At 58.0% G+C, this 18,829-nt stretch overlaps 7 protein-coding genes across 7 annotated transcripts; 5 read left to right on the top strand and 2 right to left on the bottom strand.

Annotated features, from left to right (window-relative positions):
* Positions 1–2,249: 2,249 nt before the first annotated feature.
* CcaverHIS019_0700220 (uncharacterized protein) lies at positions 2,250–3,587 on the top strand (the record flags this gene model as incomplete). The annotated part of the gene is made up of 3 exons (XM_060603419.1): positions 2,250–2,460; positions 2,512–3,458; positions 3,492–3,587. The coding sequence occupies 3 exons, from the start codon at positions 2,250–2,252 to the stop codon at positions 3,585–3,587; spliced, it is 1,254 nt and encodes a 417-aa protein (XP_060459715.1).
* A 76-nt stretch (positions 3,588–3,663) lies between these two features.
* Positions 3,664–4,793, bottom strand: CcaverHIS019_0700210 (uncharacterized protein; the record flags this gene model as incomplete). The annotated part of the gene is made up of 5 exons (XM_060603418.1): positions 3,664–4,004; positions 4,040–4,288; positions 4,320–4,549; positions 4,580–4,704; positions 4,734–4,793. The coding sequence occupies 5 exons, from the start codon at positions 4,791–4,793 to the stop codon at positions 3,664–3,666; spliced, it is 1,005 nt and encodes a 334-aa protein (XP_060459714.1).
* A 389-nt stretch (positions 4,794–5,182) lies between these two features.
* On the top strand, positions 5,183–6,798 carry CcaverHIS019_0700200 (uncharacterized protein; the record flags this gene model as incomplete). Its single annotated transcript, XM_060603417.1, has 2 exons — positions 5,183–5,489; positions 5,525–6,798. 2 exons carry the CDS (start codon positions 5,183–5,185, stop codon positions 6,796–6,798), a joined length of 1,581 nt encoding a protein of 526 aa, XP_060459713.1.
* A 1,558-nt stretch (positions 6,799–8,356) lies between these two features.
* On the top strand, positions 8,357–9,979 carry CcaverHIS019_0700190 (uncharacterized protein; the record flags this gene model as incomplete). Its single annotated transcript, XM_060603416.1, has 4 exons — positions 8,357–8,704; positions 8,750–8,846; positions 8,881–9,545; positions 9,578–9,979. The coding sequence occupies 4 exons, from the start codon at positions 8,357–8,359 to the stop codon at positions 9,977–9,979; spliced, it is 1,512 nt and encodes a 503-aa protein (XP_060459712.1).
* A 1,235-nt stretch (positions 9,980–11,214) lies between these two features.
* On the top strand, positions 11,215–12,366 carry CcaverHIS019_0700180 (uncharacterized protein; the record flags this gene model as incomplete). The annotated part of the gene is made up of 1 exon (XM_060603415.1): positions 11,215–12,366. One exon carries the CDS (start codon positions 11,215–11,217, stop codon positions 12,364–12,366), a length of 1,152 nt encoding a protein of 383 aa, XP_060459711.1.
* Positions 12,367–12,708: 342 nt separating this feature from the next.
* CcaverHIS019_0700170 (uncharacterized protein) lies at positions 12,709–14,361 on the bottom strand (the record flags this gene model as incomplete). The annotated part of the gene is made up of 3 exons (XM_060603414.1): positions 12,709–12,960; positions 13,000–13,829; positions 13,863–14,361. 3 exons carry the CDS (start codon positions 14,359–14,361, stop codon positions 12,709–12,711), a joined length of 1,581 nt encoding a protein of 526 aa, XP_060459710.1.
* Positions 14,362–16,651: 2,290 nt separating this feature from the next.
* CcaverHIS019_0700160 (uncharacterized protein) lies at positions 16,652–18,795 on the top strand (the record flags this gene model as incomplete). The annotated part of the gene is made up of 3 exons (XM_060603413.1): positions 16,652–17,332; positions 17,386–17,648; positions 17,814–18,795. The coding sequence occupies 3 exons, from the start codon at positions 16,652–16,654 to the stop codon at positions 18,793–18,795; spliced, it is 1,926 nt and encodes a 641-aa protein (XP_060459709.1).
* Positions 18,796–18,829: the final 34 nt, after the last annotated feature.

Raw genomic sequence — 18,829 nt, 5'->3', positions numbered from 1 at the left:
ATCTGGCCGATCTCGTCGGTAGGCGTTGCCCAATCCTTGACGCAGGCACCAGCCATGTTGTGGTGGTCTCTAGCCTTGTCGCTGCAGGAGGATGAGGGCGAGGTGTTCCTCTGTATGAGCAGAGCGATGCCGTAGTATGAGCATGGCGTGGTCAGTAGACTCGGCATCCCAGACATCAGCCCGTCCGTCCCCATCCCCTCCCCCATCTTCCTCCCCCTCCCCATCCCCTCCCCATCTTCCTCCCCCTCCCCCTCCCCCCCCCCCCCCTCCCTCCCTCGCGGCCGCACATATGTATTGCACAACATGTCGCTGATGACGTTACGTATCCCAAAGTCCTGATGTCGTGTCGTGTGGCCTGCTATCAGGTCAAGCCGATGTTGTAACTTACCACCGTCGTGTGGATGAATGGTCCTTGCTCACTTTCCCTCCCCTTTTGCCTAGTCGGATCAATCTTCCTCCACAGCGTCGCTCGTCGTCTCGTCTCGTCCTCTCGCCTCATACAGCTATAGCCGCAACGGCCAGTAGGACGACAGCGACCAGTCCGCGTCGGTTCACACGTGGCGGCGCCGAGCTGATGCCGATGCTCACTGCCGATGTGGATTCCGTCGTGCGGGGGAAGCACGAGAACCACCTCTCGTCCAGGTCGACGTTATTGTTGAGGTACCAGTCCTTGACGCAGTCGCGCCAATCCAGCTGGGCAAAGGACCCTAGGCACTGGTCGAGACCGCACGACTCTTGGATAGTGCCCCCGAGAGCCGAGCAGCAGTCGGTGATGCAGCCCATATCCTGGGTCCAGCACAGCCGAGAGTCGAGGGGGATGGTCATGTTGAGGGGCCGGGCCGTTGCGGCGCTGCCCTTTGGGCAGGATGCGACCGTCGTCATTGGCGAGGGGGAGGGAGGAAGGGGGGGGGAGGAAGGAACCGAGACCAACAAGGGAGAAAAGAGGGCGTTGTGGGTTCCGGGAATGGCAACTGGGTATTGTAGACAAGGTGATGGAGAATGAGGATGAGGAGAAGAGAGAGCGGGGACAGTAGAGTAGAGGTCTGTGTGTTGTTGAGCGGTCAAGTGGAACCGATTATGTCGGACAAGTTGACCATGCTGTGCAGCGCTCGGTTCGTTCAAGCCAGCCGTGCACTCTTTCTTTACGCATACGCAGTCGTCATTCGGCGCGGATGCCTTTTCTACAGAGCTGCACATGACACTGCATAGCCATCACCGCCATGCCGTTCTAGCGGTCAAGATGGCTGCTCGCAATACCCTGGGTGGCGTTGAATGTCTATTCTGTTTGTTTCAAGATAACACTTGGGCAGCTTGTAATATGAGAACGGAGGAATTAGTTCACACCCAATCCAAGTTTAGCAATATTCAGGCACAAGCAGTGTAAGTATACCCCGTCCCCTTTACTAAACAACACAGCCTGAACCAACCAGAGCCAACCCAGGAAATGACCTTGGCAGGGGGTACATGAGACATGGAATTAGTACAGCAGGATGAGAATGACCATTGACCTTGTGGACATTGGCGGCGGGTTGACGGAATTGACGGATGGTAAAAGCCAAAAGCCACACGCCAGCCACTGACGTTTGATCAACCAGTCGGTCCCTTCTAATCAATCGTGCTATTTGCGTCTTGCCAGCCTCAACTGCTGCTGTCTCCTCCCACGGAAAGGTGGGAGGTGGCCGAAACCCTCATAGGTCACGGATCACGGCGGTTCCAGGTGTCTGCGCTCCAGAAAGGTTCAACGTCCGTGGGAGCCCGCCCTAGCAGACGTAGACGCGATCCAAGCGTCCCGGCTTCCTGGGCCGCTTTCAGCACCTGGTAGTGGGCGTCATGCCTCATCATGTTCTTCTATGAATATGAATACAACAAAGGCTCAGAGTGGCCGAACACCCGGCATATCTGGCATCAGCGGGCCGACCAGGCACGACCATGCTTGTAGGATGGCAGATAGCACTCACCTCGGCAACCATCCAGGAATGCACACTGTCTCCGCTCTTACCATGTCAAACGCACAGAGTGTACCAAGCCAAGTGCGTCTTGTCGACTCTATTGAGCTGACGAGAGTTAAGGCCAGCTGATGCCGGAGGGAGGGGGAGCCACGTGGCGCCAATAAATCAACGGCCACATCGGCTATCTGCGATGAGCGGATTCCGGGAACTGTAAATGCCGGAATGTTGGTATCACTCATTTCACTCATTTCTCTTCTTCTCAGCTTTCAACCCCCATCTCTTCCACCACATTCACTCAATATGACCGTGACGATCGAGGCAGTCTCCAAACCTGTCGTTTCGGCCAAGGGCCAGGCCGCGCTCGACGAGCTCCTCGCCAAGCGTGTCGACTCGCGTCTGATTCCCGCCGCGACATTCGGCGCAACAACAGCTGACGGCCCGATATACTTTGCGGCCCGCGGTGAGCGCGTTCTAGGCGAGCCGGACAAGGGCCAGGTCGACGACAAGACGAGTACGTGTCCCCGTTTCTCCAACTTGGCCCCATGCTCACAGCTGACCCCAGTGCTCCAGCTATACTCGATGACCAAGCTGGTCACTACCGTCGCCGTACTGCAGCTCGTTGACCGCGGCCTCATCGACCTCGATGACGCTCAACTCGTTGAGAAGCATTGTCCTGAACTCTGTGCACTGCCGGTCTTGACTGGGCAGGACGGAGACACGCTCCTGTCAACGCCTCGTACGCAGCCCATCACCACCCGGCGCCTCCTCTCGCACACTTCGGGGCTCGCGTACACCTTTTCGTCCTCGCTCCTGGCCGAGTGGCACCAGCAAAATCAGCCGCCTCTCCACCATGGCGAGCAGACCACAAAGGGCTTTGAGGAGCCACTCGTATTCCAGCCCGGTGAGCGATGGCTTTATTCAATTGGCATCGACTGGGCAGGGATTCTTGTTGAGCGCATCTCTGGTCTCAACCTGCAGGAATACTTCCACCAGCACATCTTTGGCCCTCTGGGTCTGACGGTGGACGACATCACGTTCGTTCCGACCGATGACGTACGTGCGCGCATGCAGCAAATCTGCAAGCGCCTTCCTGACGGCTCTTTGGTCCACGGGGTACCGATGCGGCCACTTGACTACACTGCGGAGACGATCGGACAACTCAGCGGTGGCGGTGGACTGCACGGCACTGCGCGTGCCTACCTTCGTTTCCTGCAAGGAATCCTCAACCGCGACGATGGTATTGTCAGTGAGGCGGCTTTCGCCGAGCTCTTCACCGACTCACTGCCGGCCGATGCTCCGCCAGAGGTCAAGAAGGGTCTCGCAGTCATGACAATCCGGACAAACTATCACGATCCCGAGCACACGGCCAACGACGCCCAGTTCCTGGGCCACTCGGTTGGCCTGGTCCTCTCGCTCAAGGACAGTGTTAACGGACGCCGAAAGGGTAGTGGATGCTGGGACGGCGCGGCCAAGACGCATTACTGGCTCGATCCTGCCACAGGCATTGCGGTGAGTCAAGGCAGTCGCGCTAGCTAACCTTAGGGCATCTGTTTCACCCAGCTGCAGGCACCCAGCGCCGACGGCTGGCTGCGTGTGTACAACGAATTTGAGCGTACGCTGTACGATGCGCTAGAGTAGAGGACATAGATGTAGACATGGTTGGTATATAGAAAGGGGTGTTCCGAGGACAGGGTGATCCACGTCAGCTAGCAAGTCAGGTGCGACTTTCATACAGGTCACTCAGCACTACCGGCGGCTGCCCAAATCGCTCAGCGATGTAGTTGCAAATGCCAAGGTTCCACTCTTGCGCACGATCAAGGACCCCATCCATTGCCATGGCCAGGTGCGGCAAGTCATCGAACACAACCACATCAACGGCCTTTCCCATCTTCTTGAGTCTCTCGGAATAGGCCAACCCCTCAGAGTATAGGAGGTCGAGGCCCGCGAGTACAATGTACGAGTCGGGCGAGACAGCGACCCACTCGTCTGGCGCAAGGAGGGGCGAAGACCTGGGGTCCGCACGGTCTAGTGTTTTGGGGAGATACTGGTCCCGGTCTGGGTAAGCTTCGCCGACAGAGTGTTGAGCTTACACCATAACATCTTGTCGTCATTGAGACCGGGGCAGTTCCGGTTTTGCTTCCACGAAGCAAAGTTCTCTGGCCCTGCGGTATTGTCGGTAACAGGTACGCTGAGGACAACAAACGCGAGAGGAAACCCCTCCAGGCCGGCCCGCTGGCTAACTGTCGCGGCGAGGTTACCGCCAGAGCTGAAGCCGCCGATCCCAATCCGAGAGGCGTCGAGGCCGAGCTCGCTCCCGTGTTCGACAATGTACTTGAATGCTACCATCAGCATGGTTTGGACAGTGCGTACCTGTCCACGCATCGTCTGCGCCTGTTGGGAACGGATTCTCAGGGGCAAGTCGGTAGTCGACTGCCACAACAGCGCATCCAGCCGCGCGCACAATGCGCGTACAGAGAGCGTTATCAGCTTCGAGGGAACCCAGCACCATCCCGCCGCCATGGTACCAGATGACAACGGGTGGGTTGGCCGTGTCCGTGTCGGGGTAAAAGATCCGGATACGGAAGGTGTGGAGATCAAGACTGCGTCAACTCGGGCAGCAAAGGACGTACTCGCGCGTCCGGGAGACGGGGAGGGCCGGAGCACCGCCGGCTACACTTTTCATAGAGTGCAGAGAGGGATCCCATGGCAGCTGATGGATCATGGGCACATTCGCTAGGTTCATATTGTAAAAGTCCTGAGTCAGAGAGTTCTGAAAGGGCGCACGATGTACTGCTTGTTCAGCCGGGGGAGGAGAGCTGGATCGAGAGGGTTGAGGACGGCCATGATACTGATGTGGACAAGTGGGCAACAGACACGTTGCTGGGTAGCTGGGTATGCAGTACTGTAGCTCAAGACCAAGGAGTGTCTGGGCAGTTGGTGGGCGGTTGAGCGGCACGGGGTTCTGTGGATGTGCGGCAAGTCACGGCCCGGCGTCATCCCCAGTCGCGTGTATAAGTGCTACTTATAGATCTTGATACAAGTGACATTACGACTTGGCACCACACACTCACCAGGTCATCATGCACTTCCCACTCGGCATCGTTTCAGACATCCTGTCATCCGTGGTGGGGTGGGTGAGTGACTCTGGCAACTCTGCAAACAGCGACCATCTCATATCTCATTCAACCATCAAAGAGATCAATGCGGTGCGCCAGCGCTGGGGCATCCCCGGCATGTCTGTGGCTGTCGTCACCAGCCAAAGCTTCCATTCCCACCACCACGATGGCGACGGTGTGCAGTTCCTCAACTTTGGTACAGCAACGAACGATGGCAGGCCGGTCGACTCGGATAGCCTATTCTGCATCGCCTCCAACTCGAAGCTTTTCACGGCATTATCCGTGCTCAAGATGATCGACGACGGCGTCACCGTCCCAAACGGGGCGCTGCTCACCCTCTCCACAAAGGTTAAAGACGTGCTCCCCGAGTGGGACCTGATGGACGAGTACGCGGCTAGTACCGCTGACATTGCCGACCTCATGTGTAAAGCTCATCAACCCCTGCGGCGCTAATGCCAGCCATGCGCTCTGGCATGCCCTCTCACGACTTTTCGTACGACAACGTTCTGCCTGCCGAGACAGTCGCTAACCTCGCACGACTCCGGCCCTCGGCCGAGTTCCGCCAAGTCTTCCAGTACCAGAACGGTCACTACGTTGCACTTGCCCATATGGTTCCGACTCTCACTGGTGTACCATTCATCCAATACGTTGAAAAGCACTTCTTCGCACCCCTCGGTATGTCAGCGACGACGTACAACCACACCGCGGCCGCAGCCAGCGGGCACCGTACAGACGGACACACGCATACGGGGTTGAATATGACCGAGTGTGTAGCCAAGTCTACGCTCGGAAATCACAAGAAGCGTCACAAGAGCTGCCACGGGAGTATTGCGCCGTTCGGATGGTTCACGGACACTGATGGTACCGTCAATGCTGGCCCGGGTGGGATAATCAGCTCAGCACGCGACGTTGCGCGCTGGCTTGCAGAGCTCCTTGACCCTCAAGTCGTGCCTGCCCATCTCCTAGCCGCGGCTGCGGAGCCACGCGTTGTCGTGGGCAACAAGTCGATGCCTGGCGCGGACAATCTGCCCTCTCTCTACGGTGCTGGTCAGTTCATCCACTCGTACCGCGGCCATCGGGTCGTCAGCCACACGGGCGGGGTTCCTGGCCAACAGACGCTCATCGCGCGCCTGCCAGAGGCGGGGATGGCAGTGGCGGTCCTAACGAATGACGCCGACTTTGGGTCCTACGCCTTCCACACCGTGTTCGCGGCGATCGTGGACAACATGCTGGGCCTCAAGCCTCTGGATGTGGAGACAGAATGGTTCCGGCGGTACACGGCCAATGCCTTTGGACCGATTAAGAAGAACGGAGCTGAGCCAGCGTATGGCTTTGGCGCAGTGCCAGGGAGATACAAAGGGGCGGGATATGGGACGCTTAAGCTTGAGCCCCTCAACCACGGCGATCCTGTACATGCTCGCCTTCCGCTCGAGCTGGCACGTTTCGGAATGGCTAGCAAGCACGTCTTTGTAGCACCGTACCACCGAATCTTCGGGACCCACCTGGTGTTCACCCACTGGGACGGGCCGCACTTCAACTGGACGGTGTTGATCGCGCGGCACCCGGATCAAGGCTTTGGAAAGGGTACGCTGGCCAACGGGCCTGCGATCATCACGCCAACGGGCATCGGTATGTTTGGCGGGTTCAGTGTGCCTGGGGAGGGGGCACCCCACAAGCATCTTGCCGTGGAGACATGTGAGGAGGGGAGCGAGGTGTGGTTTGCACGCAAGTAAACCTTATCATGCCAGTTGTTGTAGATCTGCCGCTTGTGTGAGCAGTATCTCAGACACGATATATGTTGGAGGGCATGAGTAATTACGTAACATTGCTTCATCTCTGTTCGTATAGTGGCTAGTATGCTCGCTTGTCATCTACAGTGACCGCGGGAGACCGGAGTTCAATTCTCCGACAGAGAGTGATGTGTTCCTCTTTTTGTTCTCATATCGGCTACTTGACAACCGTCGGTCGTGGCTCGAGTAATCGACTCCCCTGGCGCAGCAGAGATGAGCCAGAGTACGCGAGCTGAGCCAGCAGCAGATGGGGTGTCGAGACTGGATGAGGCCAGCAGGGTTGCTATGTGAGTTGGGATGTGTTCTTGAGCAGTCTGGAACAGTCCTTCTACCACGTCACAACTACTAACCCCGCTGACGGGGATACGAGATTGTCATGACAGCCCTGGTTGATGGCCGACTACATCGGCCTACAATCAAGTCCCCGGCGGCTGCGCGGTAGGTATCCGGATCGGATGAGAGCGTTGCTCCGTGCCATAGTCATGTGCACCGTCTGTGGCGTGTGGAATGCGGCGTCCGTGGCGCCACGCGTCCAGTGAGCTTGTAGACTCGATGTGATACTGCTATAGCTGTTCATGATGTCAGCGTCAGCAGCAACCGCAAAGTGACTGCCGATGATTCATATCATGCAACTTGATCGGCCAAGCCTTCCATGCCCACATATCTTGCGGTGGCGAAAGCCGGTGGGCACAATCTCTCGCGAACGTGATTGCCGGATTCCTTCCTCGTCCTCGACACAAGCTCCGAGAACGGAGATGCTATCAGATGATCCCGGCTGTTCGACAGCGCTGCCGACGTTTGGACAAATCTTCAACACATACTAGTGTTCTAAGAAGCCCCCCGCCTACAGTCTTACTGCACCGCGCAAGTGCAGAGTTGGCGCTCGGCGTCGAATTGGTCGAATTGGGCCAACGATCTTGCAACGTAGATGGATGCTAGCCGAGGTCGATCAAGGTCACAAAGCGGCATTGTCTGGCGTGTGGTCACAGTCAGAGGACCGGGAGTACGTACGCAAGTGATCTGCCATATTGGTCGAGGAGCGAGGTACCCGACAGTGCTGCTGACTCGTCCGCAAACCACCGGAACTGCCGTGGCTCGGTCTCCCAAAGGTCTCCCAAAGGTCCAGGTTTCCTGGAAGAGATCTTGTTCACGGGCGCCGGTGGGAACGCGGAACAGAAGACCGACTACAGGATTCGTGATTCGGGCAATTTGCGTCGCTGTCATTCGCCACAAACACCGTCGACACCGTCGCAGACGACCGATAAACTTCATCTCGTGACTAGCATGTCGATTCTCGGTCACATGATACCAACCCAGGCAAAGTCGGATCTGGTTGTGATGCTCAGAGGCACCCCCACGCGGCCCCACGCAAGCTGGTGCGGAAGATACCTGGCAGGCACCCCCACGCCGCCCCACGCCAGCTGGTGTGGAAGATTCGTCGCGAGTTCAAAATCCTCCTGTTCGCGAGGGAATAAGTCATCCCATCCCATCTCATCACATCATGTCTACAGACAAGGTACACAAGGTTGACGCCGACAAGGGTCATGAGACGCAACATGACGAGTACGCCGACGTAGAGCGCAAGGGCTCGGACGCATCAGAATCACCACACCACCACTCGTCCCGCCCAGATGTGGACGAGGGGTTCGACCCGGCGTTCCTGAAAGCCACTATTCGCAAGGTCGACTGGCGCCTCATCCCAGTTCTAACAGCCATGTACTGCGTGAGCCTCATTGACAGAACGAATCTCTCGCTCGCTCGGCAAGGGAACAACATGCATATGGACAAAGAACTCGGGACCAACATAGGCAACCGCTACTCGATCATCACATTGACGTTCTTTGTCCCGGTGAGTTCTAGCCTGTCACCCATTTTCTCATTTTCTCATTCCCAGTACATCATTTTTGAGATTCCCTCCCAAATCGGTCTCCGCAAGTTTGGTGCACGCTGGTGGCTGGGCTCGGCTACTACCCTGTGGGGCGTCGTTATGAGTATGTCACTGCTGCTGCGGTCGCTCACTTCCAGTCGGCATGGGCTTGGCACAGAACTGGCAAACCCTCGCAGCGCTCCGCGCTATCCTCGGTCTCTTTGAGAGTGCGCTCTTCCCGGGGGCAGCCTTCCTCATCAGTTGCTGGTACCCGCGCAAGGAAATGGCAGTACGCAACTCGTGCTTCTACATCTTCGCTGCGCTCATCGGCTCAGCCTGTTCCCCTCTCGGCTACACATTTACGCTGATGCACGGCCTTGGCGGGTACAGCGGATGGGCGTGGGTGTTCATCATGTTCGGCATCATTACCGTGATTGTTGGAATCCTCGCCTTCCTGTTCATTGTCGACTTCCCAGACCGCTCAACGTTCATTACGGACGAACAGAAGCAGCTGATCCTCACACGCATCCAGCGAGACCGTGAAGACTCTGTACCCGACCCGGTTACCCTCGCCAAAATTGGCCACCATCTCTGCGACTGGAAAATCTGGCTCTATGGTTACTTCCTCATGTCCACCACCGTCGCGAGTTATTCGCTCGCATACTTCCTCCCCGTCATCCTGGGTACTATGGGCTTCAGCAACGTTGAGACTATGCTCCTGGGTACCCCCACGCACATTTACGCCCTCATTCCTTGTCTCGGCTCGGCATGGGTCGCAGACAAGTACCGCAACATGCGCGCCGCCGTCATCATGTTCAATGCCGTAAGCGTACAATAAAGCCCTGCTGACAAAAGCTCGTCTGCATCATTGGCACGTGTGTCTACAGCCAACTCCCGATTTCGCAGAAGGGTTTGCGCTACTTTGGCGTTTTCCTCGCAGTCGGCGGCTGTAACGCCAACGTGCCCCTCGTCGTCTCGTGGTCGCAGACAGCAATTCGTTCCCAGTCTAAGCGCGCTGTCACCGCCGCGGTCGTCGTTGCATTCGGAGGTATCGGCGGCATCCTCGCCAGCGTCATGTTCATGCAGAAGGAAGCAAAGCGCGGGTACCCCACCGGCGTCTTTTTCACCATTGGAGTAAACGCCGGGACCGTCATCATGGCCTTCCTCCTCTCCGTTTTCTACCGCTACCAGAACCGCCGGGCTGACCGTGGGGAGGTCGTCCTTGAAGGCGCCGATGATTTCCGCTACCAGTCATGAGAGTGTGAGATGATTCTCTGATCAAACAAGTCAAAGCACGAGGTGGTTGGTAGAGGAGTAAGTGGGGTCAAGTCAAAGCAAGAGGTGGTTGGTAGAGGAGGCAAGTGGAGTGTAGCTTTCGGACTCGGTGGAGAGAGAGGGTTGTTGTAGTATTGGTCCGTGGGTTGTAGCAAGAAGCGAGTAATGAAGAAGTAAGAGGACAGAAGGGCAGACGGGCTCAAGAAGTTGGGTTATGACCGTCAGAGAGTTCTTTACACCGGGTGTTCTCTAGCAATAACCCTGAACGAGCTGGATGGCGGGGAAGACGCGGGTGCCGGATATAGTGCAGGGGCTTGGTCAGGAGTGTGATAGCACTGTGCGGTAAGCATAACATGTCGTCTGAGGCGCCACCCACACTGACGTTTCCGATGCGTACTGTGAAAGCCACGCGCTGGCTCAACAGGTTAACGAGACGCATCATTATCAGATGGCGACTTGATTGCTATTGCTGCACTGAGCTGGCCAGCAAGTCGCTCTTTGGTTTACTCTCATCAGTGCCACTCTCCTTGAACTCTGTATCTGTGCCTGACTTTCGCCCATTGAACGGCTGCAACAAACTCACGAGGCCATGGCACCCAAACCCTGCCGAGGTAAACTCAAGCTACATCTCACGTCTGCGCAGGGACGATGGAACAGCGTAGAGGTCTGGCCATGCCTCTGGATCATACCTCTAGCAAGGGTCCGTCCAACGCGCGATGTGACGTGAGATGGTGGAACAAAGGTTCAAGATCAATCTGTATCCGGCGGAGGCCTGGATGGCTACAGTGTCAAACTGAAACGGGGGTTATGGGGAAGCTAGCTGCTGGGCAACAACTGACTACGCGCGTATGTACGGCAAGGGGGTTGGCCTCGGATCGGAATTACGGCAGGTCGCGTTTCGTCCATTGACTCTTCTCCTGGCATTCTGGAACTGTCCTCTTGGCAACCCCTCGAGCCTTACCAACTGACACTGTCGTACCGTAATGCGCAGGGGAAGAGGCGGCCAAGGGGGTGGCCTAACAACCAAGCTTACTACTTTGGCACTATATAAAATCCAGTGCAGTGTACTTTGGGCAATATAAAACCCAGTGCAACACTTGCTTCTCCCCAGCCATCAACAGCAGCAACACTTGCTTCCCCCAGCCATCAACAGCAGCGTAGACCGCTTGCCCTTCTTCATCCCCACGCTCTCTTTCCCTCACTCTCGTTTGTTCAACATGAAGGCCTCGACTATCCTTACCGTTGTTGCGGCCCTTGCAGTGCCGGTCACTGCTGCGCCTCTCACGCGCGACGCCGACCAGGTCGACTGGCGCAACGGCAACAACCCCTTTGGCAAGTGGAACGAGGACGGTTCTTTCGAGTTCACCATGAACTGGAACGATGCCATGAGTCTCTGGCGCACGCGCAGCTCGAGGCCCACCTCTAACCGCCCGGCGCCGAACCCTTCCCCGCCTCAACCTACTTCCCAGCCCCAGCCTGAGCAGCCCAGCCAGCCCTTGCCCAGCCAGCAGCCAGAGCCCAGCCAGCAGCCAGAGCCCAGCCAGCAGCCAGAGTCCAGCCAGCAGCCAACGCTCAGCCCGCAGCCCTTGCCCAGCCAGCAGCCAGAGCCCAGCCAGCAGCCAGAGCCCAGCCAGCAGCCAGAGTCCAGCCAGCAGCCAACGCTCAGCCCGCAGCCCTTGCCCAGCCAGCAGCCCGAGCAATCCTCCTCGCCGACGCCCGCCGTCGACTCGTCGTCAGCCCAGCAGCGCCCCGCAGACGCATCGACCTCGGCTCCGGCCAGTCCTTCCACCACTGATGTGGCCGACAAGGTTGCTGGAGAGCCCAACCTCCCCTTCAGCAACGACCAGACTCTAGTGACTGAGGACCCAACTGCCGCGGACATTGCTGGTACATCGGCACAGGCCAAGGTGGCGCTTGACTACCACAACCAGTGGCGCGCACAGTTCGGCGCCCCAGCTCTGTCCTGGGACTCTGCACTTGCCCAGAAGGCTACCAACGCCATGGGCACTTGCAAATGGGAGCACATTGGTGCCGACAACCTCTCGGCTCGGTGGGGTTCCGGTGATTACGCCAACCACTTTGTTCACGGCCTCATTGACGGCTGGGCCGAGGAGTGGCGCCTCTACGACTGGAACAACCCCGGGTTCTCAGCTGCGACGGGTCACTTCACTGCCATGACCTGGAAAGCGGTTACCAAGGTCGGCTGCGGCTGGAAGCTTGGGTGCAAGGACGCCAGCCCCGGTGGCGGCTCGGAGAATAAGGTCTACTTCTCTTGCGTCTATGACCCTGCTCCAAACATGGGTGGCGGTGACGATGCGACCACGCGCAAGAACTACGAGGAGAATGTTCCCCGCTACATCGGAAACTAGGTCGTGCACCTCGAAGATTTCTCCCTTTCTGTGGTAGCTGTAGTACGGTGCCGCTGGCCGCCTAGCGCGGCGTTTACTTGGTGGTCTACATATACGATCCGTCCTACATTCTTCTGTATGTTGCCAAATGCAGTGCATGGCTTCACCACATGAGTGTGTCCGGATGTGCTGGATGACTGGACAGTTAAGGGAGGCTGGACTCTTGCAGGAATAGGAAGGGTTGTCATCTTCCACAACATAGCATCCCTTTCTGGTAATGTCAACCCCCACCGTACTTGGACCAACAGCCAAACACAACCACCACGGCATAGTACAAGCTTTCAGCTTTCATAGCGCTTTTATTCACGCCGCCCGGACGGCCGCTGCAATTTCACGCATAGCCCACAGTGTGTCCTCGTCATAGCCCCTCTGCCCAATGACCTGGAGGCACAAAGGCGCGCCGGCCTGCAACGATGGATCGTAGCTATCCCAGATCTCCTTCTCCACGGGATTGCGCGGGAAGCAGTACGGGTCATGGGTGTCACCGTCGTCGCAGAAGAGACCGGTAGGGAACACGCCGGCGGGATGATCTGCAAGGTTCCAGTAGGACGTGTACTGAAGTCAGCCTGCTCTGCATAGAACCTCCGCACTCACGTTCCAGTACTTGGCCGTACCGTGGATCGGGGCCGGGGTGGGCCCGACGGGCATGAGCAGGACGTCAATGCCTGAATCAGCCCAATGGGCGGCAAGGCGAGTGCGGAAGTCGTCTCGCTGCGCGCAGAGGGTGAACAGCTCCTCTGTCCCCAGGATACGGCCTGCGTGTCCGCTCTGGTCGATGATCCACTTTGTCAGAGGACGTACCTCCTCGCCGGAATCCGCGAGCGCGTCCATGACCCGCGCCCCTCCGTCCGGCCAGTACAGCCGGCGCGCAATGTCCCAAGCCTGTCGGCTCTGGAACGGCTCAAACGGTACAATGTCGCAGGACCGCCGGAGGCGGTTGAGGGCGATCTCGAGCGCACGTTCCACCGCCTCGACCGGGGCGACGACGCCGTCATCACGCATCACGCCAACGCGGAGCTTGCGCCCCGGGCCCTTGGAAGCCACCCATGGCCGCACCACAAGAGCAGGGTCACGGTGCCACGGCTCTGCCTCACACATGAGCTGCACGTACAGCTCCAGATCCTCTGCAGAGCGCGCAAGTGCACCCTGGGTACGCGGCATGCCGTGCCAGCCTTCGGGATGAATTACACTGACGCCGACGGCTGGTAGACGACCAGACGTCGGCTTGAAGGCATACACGCCATTCGCGGCCGCGGGGCTACGAACGCCGCCACCGACGTCCGTGGCGACACCTAGCGGCGAACCTTTCATGCCCAGCAGAGCACCTTCCCCGGAACCGCCAGTAAGCTCGCGGTTCCAAGGATTCGAAGTCGTTCCAAAGTACCCAACGGTCTCGAGCGCAAGCACCTGCGCCTTGGTCGTCCCTGTCGTCAGCCAAGTCAGCTGTATTAACGCACTGCAGAAGAACACTGCACCAGCCTCGCGCAGGATAGCAATCGCGTGTGCGTCCTCGTCCACCGCCTTGTCCACGAGAGAGAGGAAGCCAGCCGACGCGTTGTGACCACGCACGTCTACATCGTCTGCCACGCTAATGGGCACACCGTGCAGCGGCCCGACAGGTCGTGCTGTGCGCGTGAATTCAATGTCCAGGCGACGCGCGCTGGCCAGCGCCTCATGAGCAAATAGCTCGATGAGACAGTTGGTTGTCTGCTGCGCGACCGCTGCTGCCTTGCAGTATGCCGTGGTGGCGGCCACAGCTGTGAGGCGGCCTGCGGCGATCTCGTCGCGTAGCTGTATGGCCGTCATGTCCACGATTGCCCGCTCCTTGTCGTCCAGAAGATCGTTCATGGCCTTTGTGGCATCGGAGGAGATGGTGACGCGCCATTCCGCGGGAATCCCGGCCTCGCGCCTGGCAAGCACCTCGTCAATGCGGCTCTGGGTGGCGCTGCGAGTCATGGCGGTTGAACGAGAGTTGGCGGATCGTATCATTGTGTCGATCTCGTGGGGTAATATATCTAACAGTAGTGTGCGGATGCTCCCACGCAAATGGATGGTGCCAACATAGGCACAGAGGATGCTAGGCCCAGATAACGGCTGGGTGTCATCTGACCTCGCTCAATTGACACGGAACCTGTCGTTTCCAAATCTCGGCCCCAATTTCCCATACAGAGCTTGCCCTCGATTGGGAGGTGATGTGCAAGGTGGTCTTGGCGTTGTCCAAGGACTGAGGAACGGGGGGGCAATCCAGTCCCGCATTGACGTAGGCGACTGCAACTAGACTACACGCAGGAAGCGCGTCAAGTCGTCCAGCCATCCCGGCCCAGTGTTTATGTGACTGATTAGGTCCAGGCACGATACGATGACTCGGCGCATCGGCTGACGCCGAAGTCAAGGACGTGGCTGCGTTTGCCGCGTTGTCTCATGGAGGTGTGCTGTGGACAACTGGGGATGGCTGTGGATGATCCTCTCCGTCTGGCTCTCTCTTATCTCAAGTTTAGCAGGTGAATCGAGTTCCTCGGCGATTTGCGGACGGCGACCTACAGTGAAACTTGTCGGAACGGATGTCGTTCTCATTCCATTAAACTGTCCGGCCACGCTTATTCGACCACAGCAGTTTGGGTTGTGCGGTCTCTCCTAGATAGGAGGGCGTTGGGACTGGTGATGGTGAGTGACGTGCCGAGGCACAGTCTGTGCAGCAGCCAGCGCTGTCGTTGGGTTCCGAATGGCAAGGATAAACGCTCCATGACTTGGATAGTACGCACGCCCTGGTACATGTCTCCTTGAACGCAGTCACACGACATCTCTGCAGCTCTGCAGGCCAAGTAAGCTGGTTAAGCTCGAGTTGGAGCATCATGCCCTCGGAGTAGTTGACGTAACAGCACGTTGTCAATGTGCCAGCTTTGTATCCTCGCTTTCGACTGAACCACCACCTCATGGAGTTGGTACTGTGTTACGCAGTGCGCCAATTCTATTGGAATCTGAATCTGACTTGGATTGGATGGTTTGCGATCAGGGCTGGCTTGCTTCCAGCGGATCGTTGTGTACGTATGTCCAGTGCCGTGGCTGTCTGTCTGTCTGTTTTGAGAGCAAGTCTCATCGCCAGCGTGGTGATGGTGGGCGAGAGCGTTCGTGTCAAGCTTGGTTGAGCGCTCGGCGCCATGTCTGAGCTGATCTCGGGCATTGGTGCATGTGAGGAATACAGTAGGCCCATCTGCTGCTCTCGAAGGGCAACCGCCATGCACAGCGACCTGATCGACTTGTTTGTGCAGGAGCCCAGCCAGTAATCAAACACTTGGGTGCAAGCGCCGGCGAGCGCTCTCCAGCAGGGAGTAGAAGACCGGGGGCCGCGGGACATGACCCTGCGGCGAGCCGAGAGACGAGTAACAAATGATGCAAGTCAACAACCCTCAGTGATCCGTCCGTCGTCCGTCGGGTCCGTTGGTCATTTCCATCTCAGTTGGTGGCTCGCCTGCTTCGGGTCCGCGGATTGCCAGGACACTGGCAGTGGCGGTAACCTCGCCAGGCCTGCTTACTCGAGCGTTGCCTGTTAATACCAAGACGCCGCTGACATCAGGCCCAGGCCGAGGGCTGCCGAATGTGCCAGATGCCAACCGTGCTACACGTTCAGGCAAACGCGTCCCCCAAGGGCCAAGGGCCAATCAGCCCTCATACAAGACATTTTAGTGCGCGACGAGCTCTATGGGTCGAACCAACTTGCCGTTTACCCCGTCTTGATCCTGATCTGGGTTCGGATTGTCAGACCCGATGACCGAATAAAGTGGTAAACCAGTCACAGAGGTCCTTGATCTCTACCATTACAGAGAGCCCAATGATGAAGCGTGGAATAGTCAGGTTGCGTATAAATGCGAGTGTCATGATACGCTGGTGGCACGGATGGCATGTGAGTGTTCCTGAAGCCTACATCGGCCGATAAAAAAAGACACTGTTTGATATCAATTCTTTGTCTTTGTCCAATAAAGTCGAGTCCATTTGTCATAAAAAGCCTCTGCTGGAGTGGGTGAGCTGTCAACTCTCCCAGCTCGACCCAAGCCTCCCATTCCATTCCGCGGACGCGCAGACGTACCCGATGGTGCTCACTCCACGTCCCGTCCAGTCCAGGACAAGGTCGACCAATATTGTTCGAGCAACCAGCCCGCAACATTTTCCGTTTCCGTAGTCTCACTCTCTCCATCTTACACAACATCATCATCCAGATCACATTGGTCCAACAACACAGCCGCTCGTCATGAGCTTCGCTGCAGCCACGGCGCTCGAACTCAACCTCGCCAGCGCACCGCCCCATTCGTTCCTCGGACTTGGCGGCGCGGCGCCTGCCCACCTCCGCGTGGACGTTCGCGACCTGGAGGACTCGTGGCCCGACCTCGCCGCCTACTTTGCCACCCAACTCCCAAGTTCGAATGGTCTCTACCCCGCTCCAAGTACTGGTTGCAGCGCCGAGGACGCGGCCGATCTCGAGGCTCTCCTCTTCAATGTGTACCGCCGTGTGCACAGCACACTATGCGGCGCAAAACGCTTAGAAGTTGGCGACAGCGTGCTGACGCCGCACGAATATTCCTTTCTTTCCTCGTTTAGCACTCGAGAAGGTCAAGAATTCAAAGACACTCGCGTCTTTAACCTCTACCGTGCGCTCGCGCCGCCGTCCCCCGAGGGCAGTAGACGCATCGACAAGCCAAACTACATTCTCTACGCCGAGGTGACCGACGACGGCGACGTGTGGAGCGTCGGCGAGGGGATGGGCGAGGTCGTGCTCGGTCCGCGACGCGATGACGTCGAACGCTGGCTCGACGCACATGCGTGGAGCAAGGTACGCGATCAAGGGCGAGAGGCCCAAGTCATGGCCGCGCTCTCAGAGCGGCAGCCTGCGCTCAACAAGAGCGTGGCACTGCATGCCAACGGAAAGCGCGTCGTGAGTTGGCCGCAAGCCTTGCAAAGATGATAGCACATGGTGCTAACTCCCAGCCCGAGGGGATCGCGCGCGACATATCCAGCGCCGACAATTATATTTGCGATATCGCGATGGCGACGCGCACTTTCCGCGACTTTATGGCGCGCACTGGCCTCGCACACTCGCTCTTCCACCTGCTTGCTGCCAATGAAATGTGTGGCGCTGTCCTAGCTTGGGCTGTCGTAGGCTACAAGCTTGTGCGCATGTACGTTCTTGGGCCGAGCCGCATCGCGATCGAGGTCACGCCGCCTCGCTCTGCAAACTTTACCGCCACACCGTGAGTATCTTCTCCAGACCCGGGCCCGTTTCGTGATGATCCACAAATCAAGCATAGTTCAATCAGAACACCCATGATCGACATCTAGCATCTTAGTCTTTCGCTCCTATCTGACTCTTTCTCCTCGTTGTTTTGTTTTGTCCCCGGCGACATGGCTAACACAAGACATATCTCACCCCAGGAACGCGAGGGGATAACGTACGCGGCACTCGAGACGACGCGTGCCTTTGAGCGACTCCCACATTCGTTCCTGGAGCCCGACGACCCGTCCGTTTTCCCGCCTGGCCCTCGACTGAATCGCAACACGCTTCAGGCGTTTGCTAATGTTGCCGCTGCCTCGGTGCTACGCCTCGGTGCACTTGACTGCACGGCGGCTCTCCACCCTCTCCCCACGCTGCAGCAGGGCGCCGTTGCCGCGGACATGGCCGCTGTGCTCGCCGAGCTTTCACCCCTGCCTCTCAAACTGTGCCAGTACATTGTCGAGCTTAGCCGGGGAGCAACCCTACTGCATGTGGCTTCGCCACGGCCCCAACTCTGGCCTCTTGAGAAACAAGACTCTGACAGCGGCGAGTGTGAGATGGGTGCTGCGTGCTGCCAGAACTTGCGCGGGGGGGGACTGGGCCTTGGCGGCAGCGGCGTCCAGATGGCCGAACAATCCACCCTCTCGCCCAACGTTGAGGCTGGGAGGAAACGCCCTGCCAGCGACGACGCCACTGAGGGCATCGATCGTGCCGTCGCGCGCGCGAGAACACCTGCCAGCTCGGATGTAAGTGGGGAGCGCCGGTCGCCAATACACATTGATAGCCCTGAGCTGGAGCATCGGCCTCTGGACGAACACGACTTTGACCATATGCCGCCCATTGTACCTGGACAACGTTCCCGTGGAGGAATCGACTGGGACTCGCTGGACGCGGCGATCAACCGCCTTGCTGTCTTTGTTCCTGTCACCCCGAGTGAGATGGACGCACTCGTCGCCGCCCAGATTGAAGAAGACTCTGAGCCTTACTCGGTGCAAGGTTTCTTTGCGTCGTCACCGGAAGCCATGGATATCGAGGATCAGGACAAGGAGGAGGAGGAGGAAGGAACACCCATCCGCACCCTTGCGGATGAGTACGATTCGGAGACGGAATCAGATATTGTAGACTAGTTTATTGTATCCTAAATGTTTAGATATAGTGCAT

Source organism: Cutaneotrichosporon cavernicola, assembly GCF_030864355.1.
Source record: "Cutaneotrichosporon cavernicola HIS019 DNA, chromosome: 7a".
Classification (NCBI taxonomy): Eukaryota; Fungi; Basidiomycota; class Tremellomycetes; order Trichosporonales; family Trichosporonaceae; genus Cutaneotrichosporon; species Cutaneotrichosporon cavernicola.
Note: the sequence above shows the minus strand (reverse complement) of the source record. Positions and strands in the feature narration are given on the sequence as shown.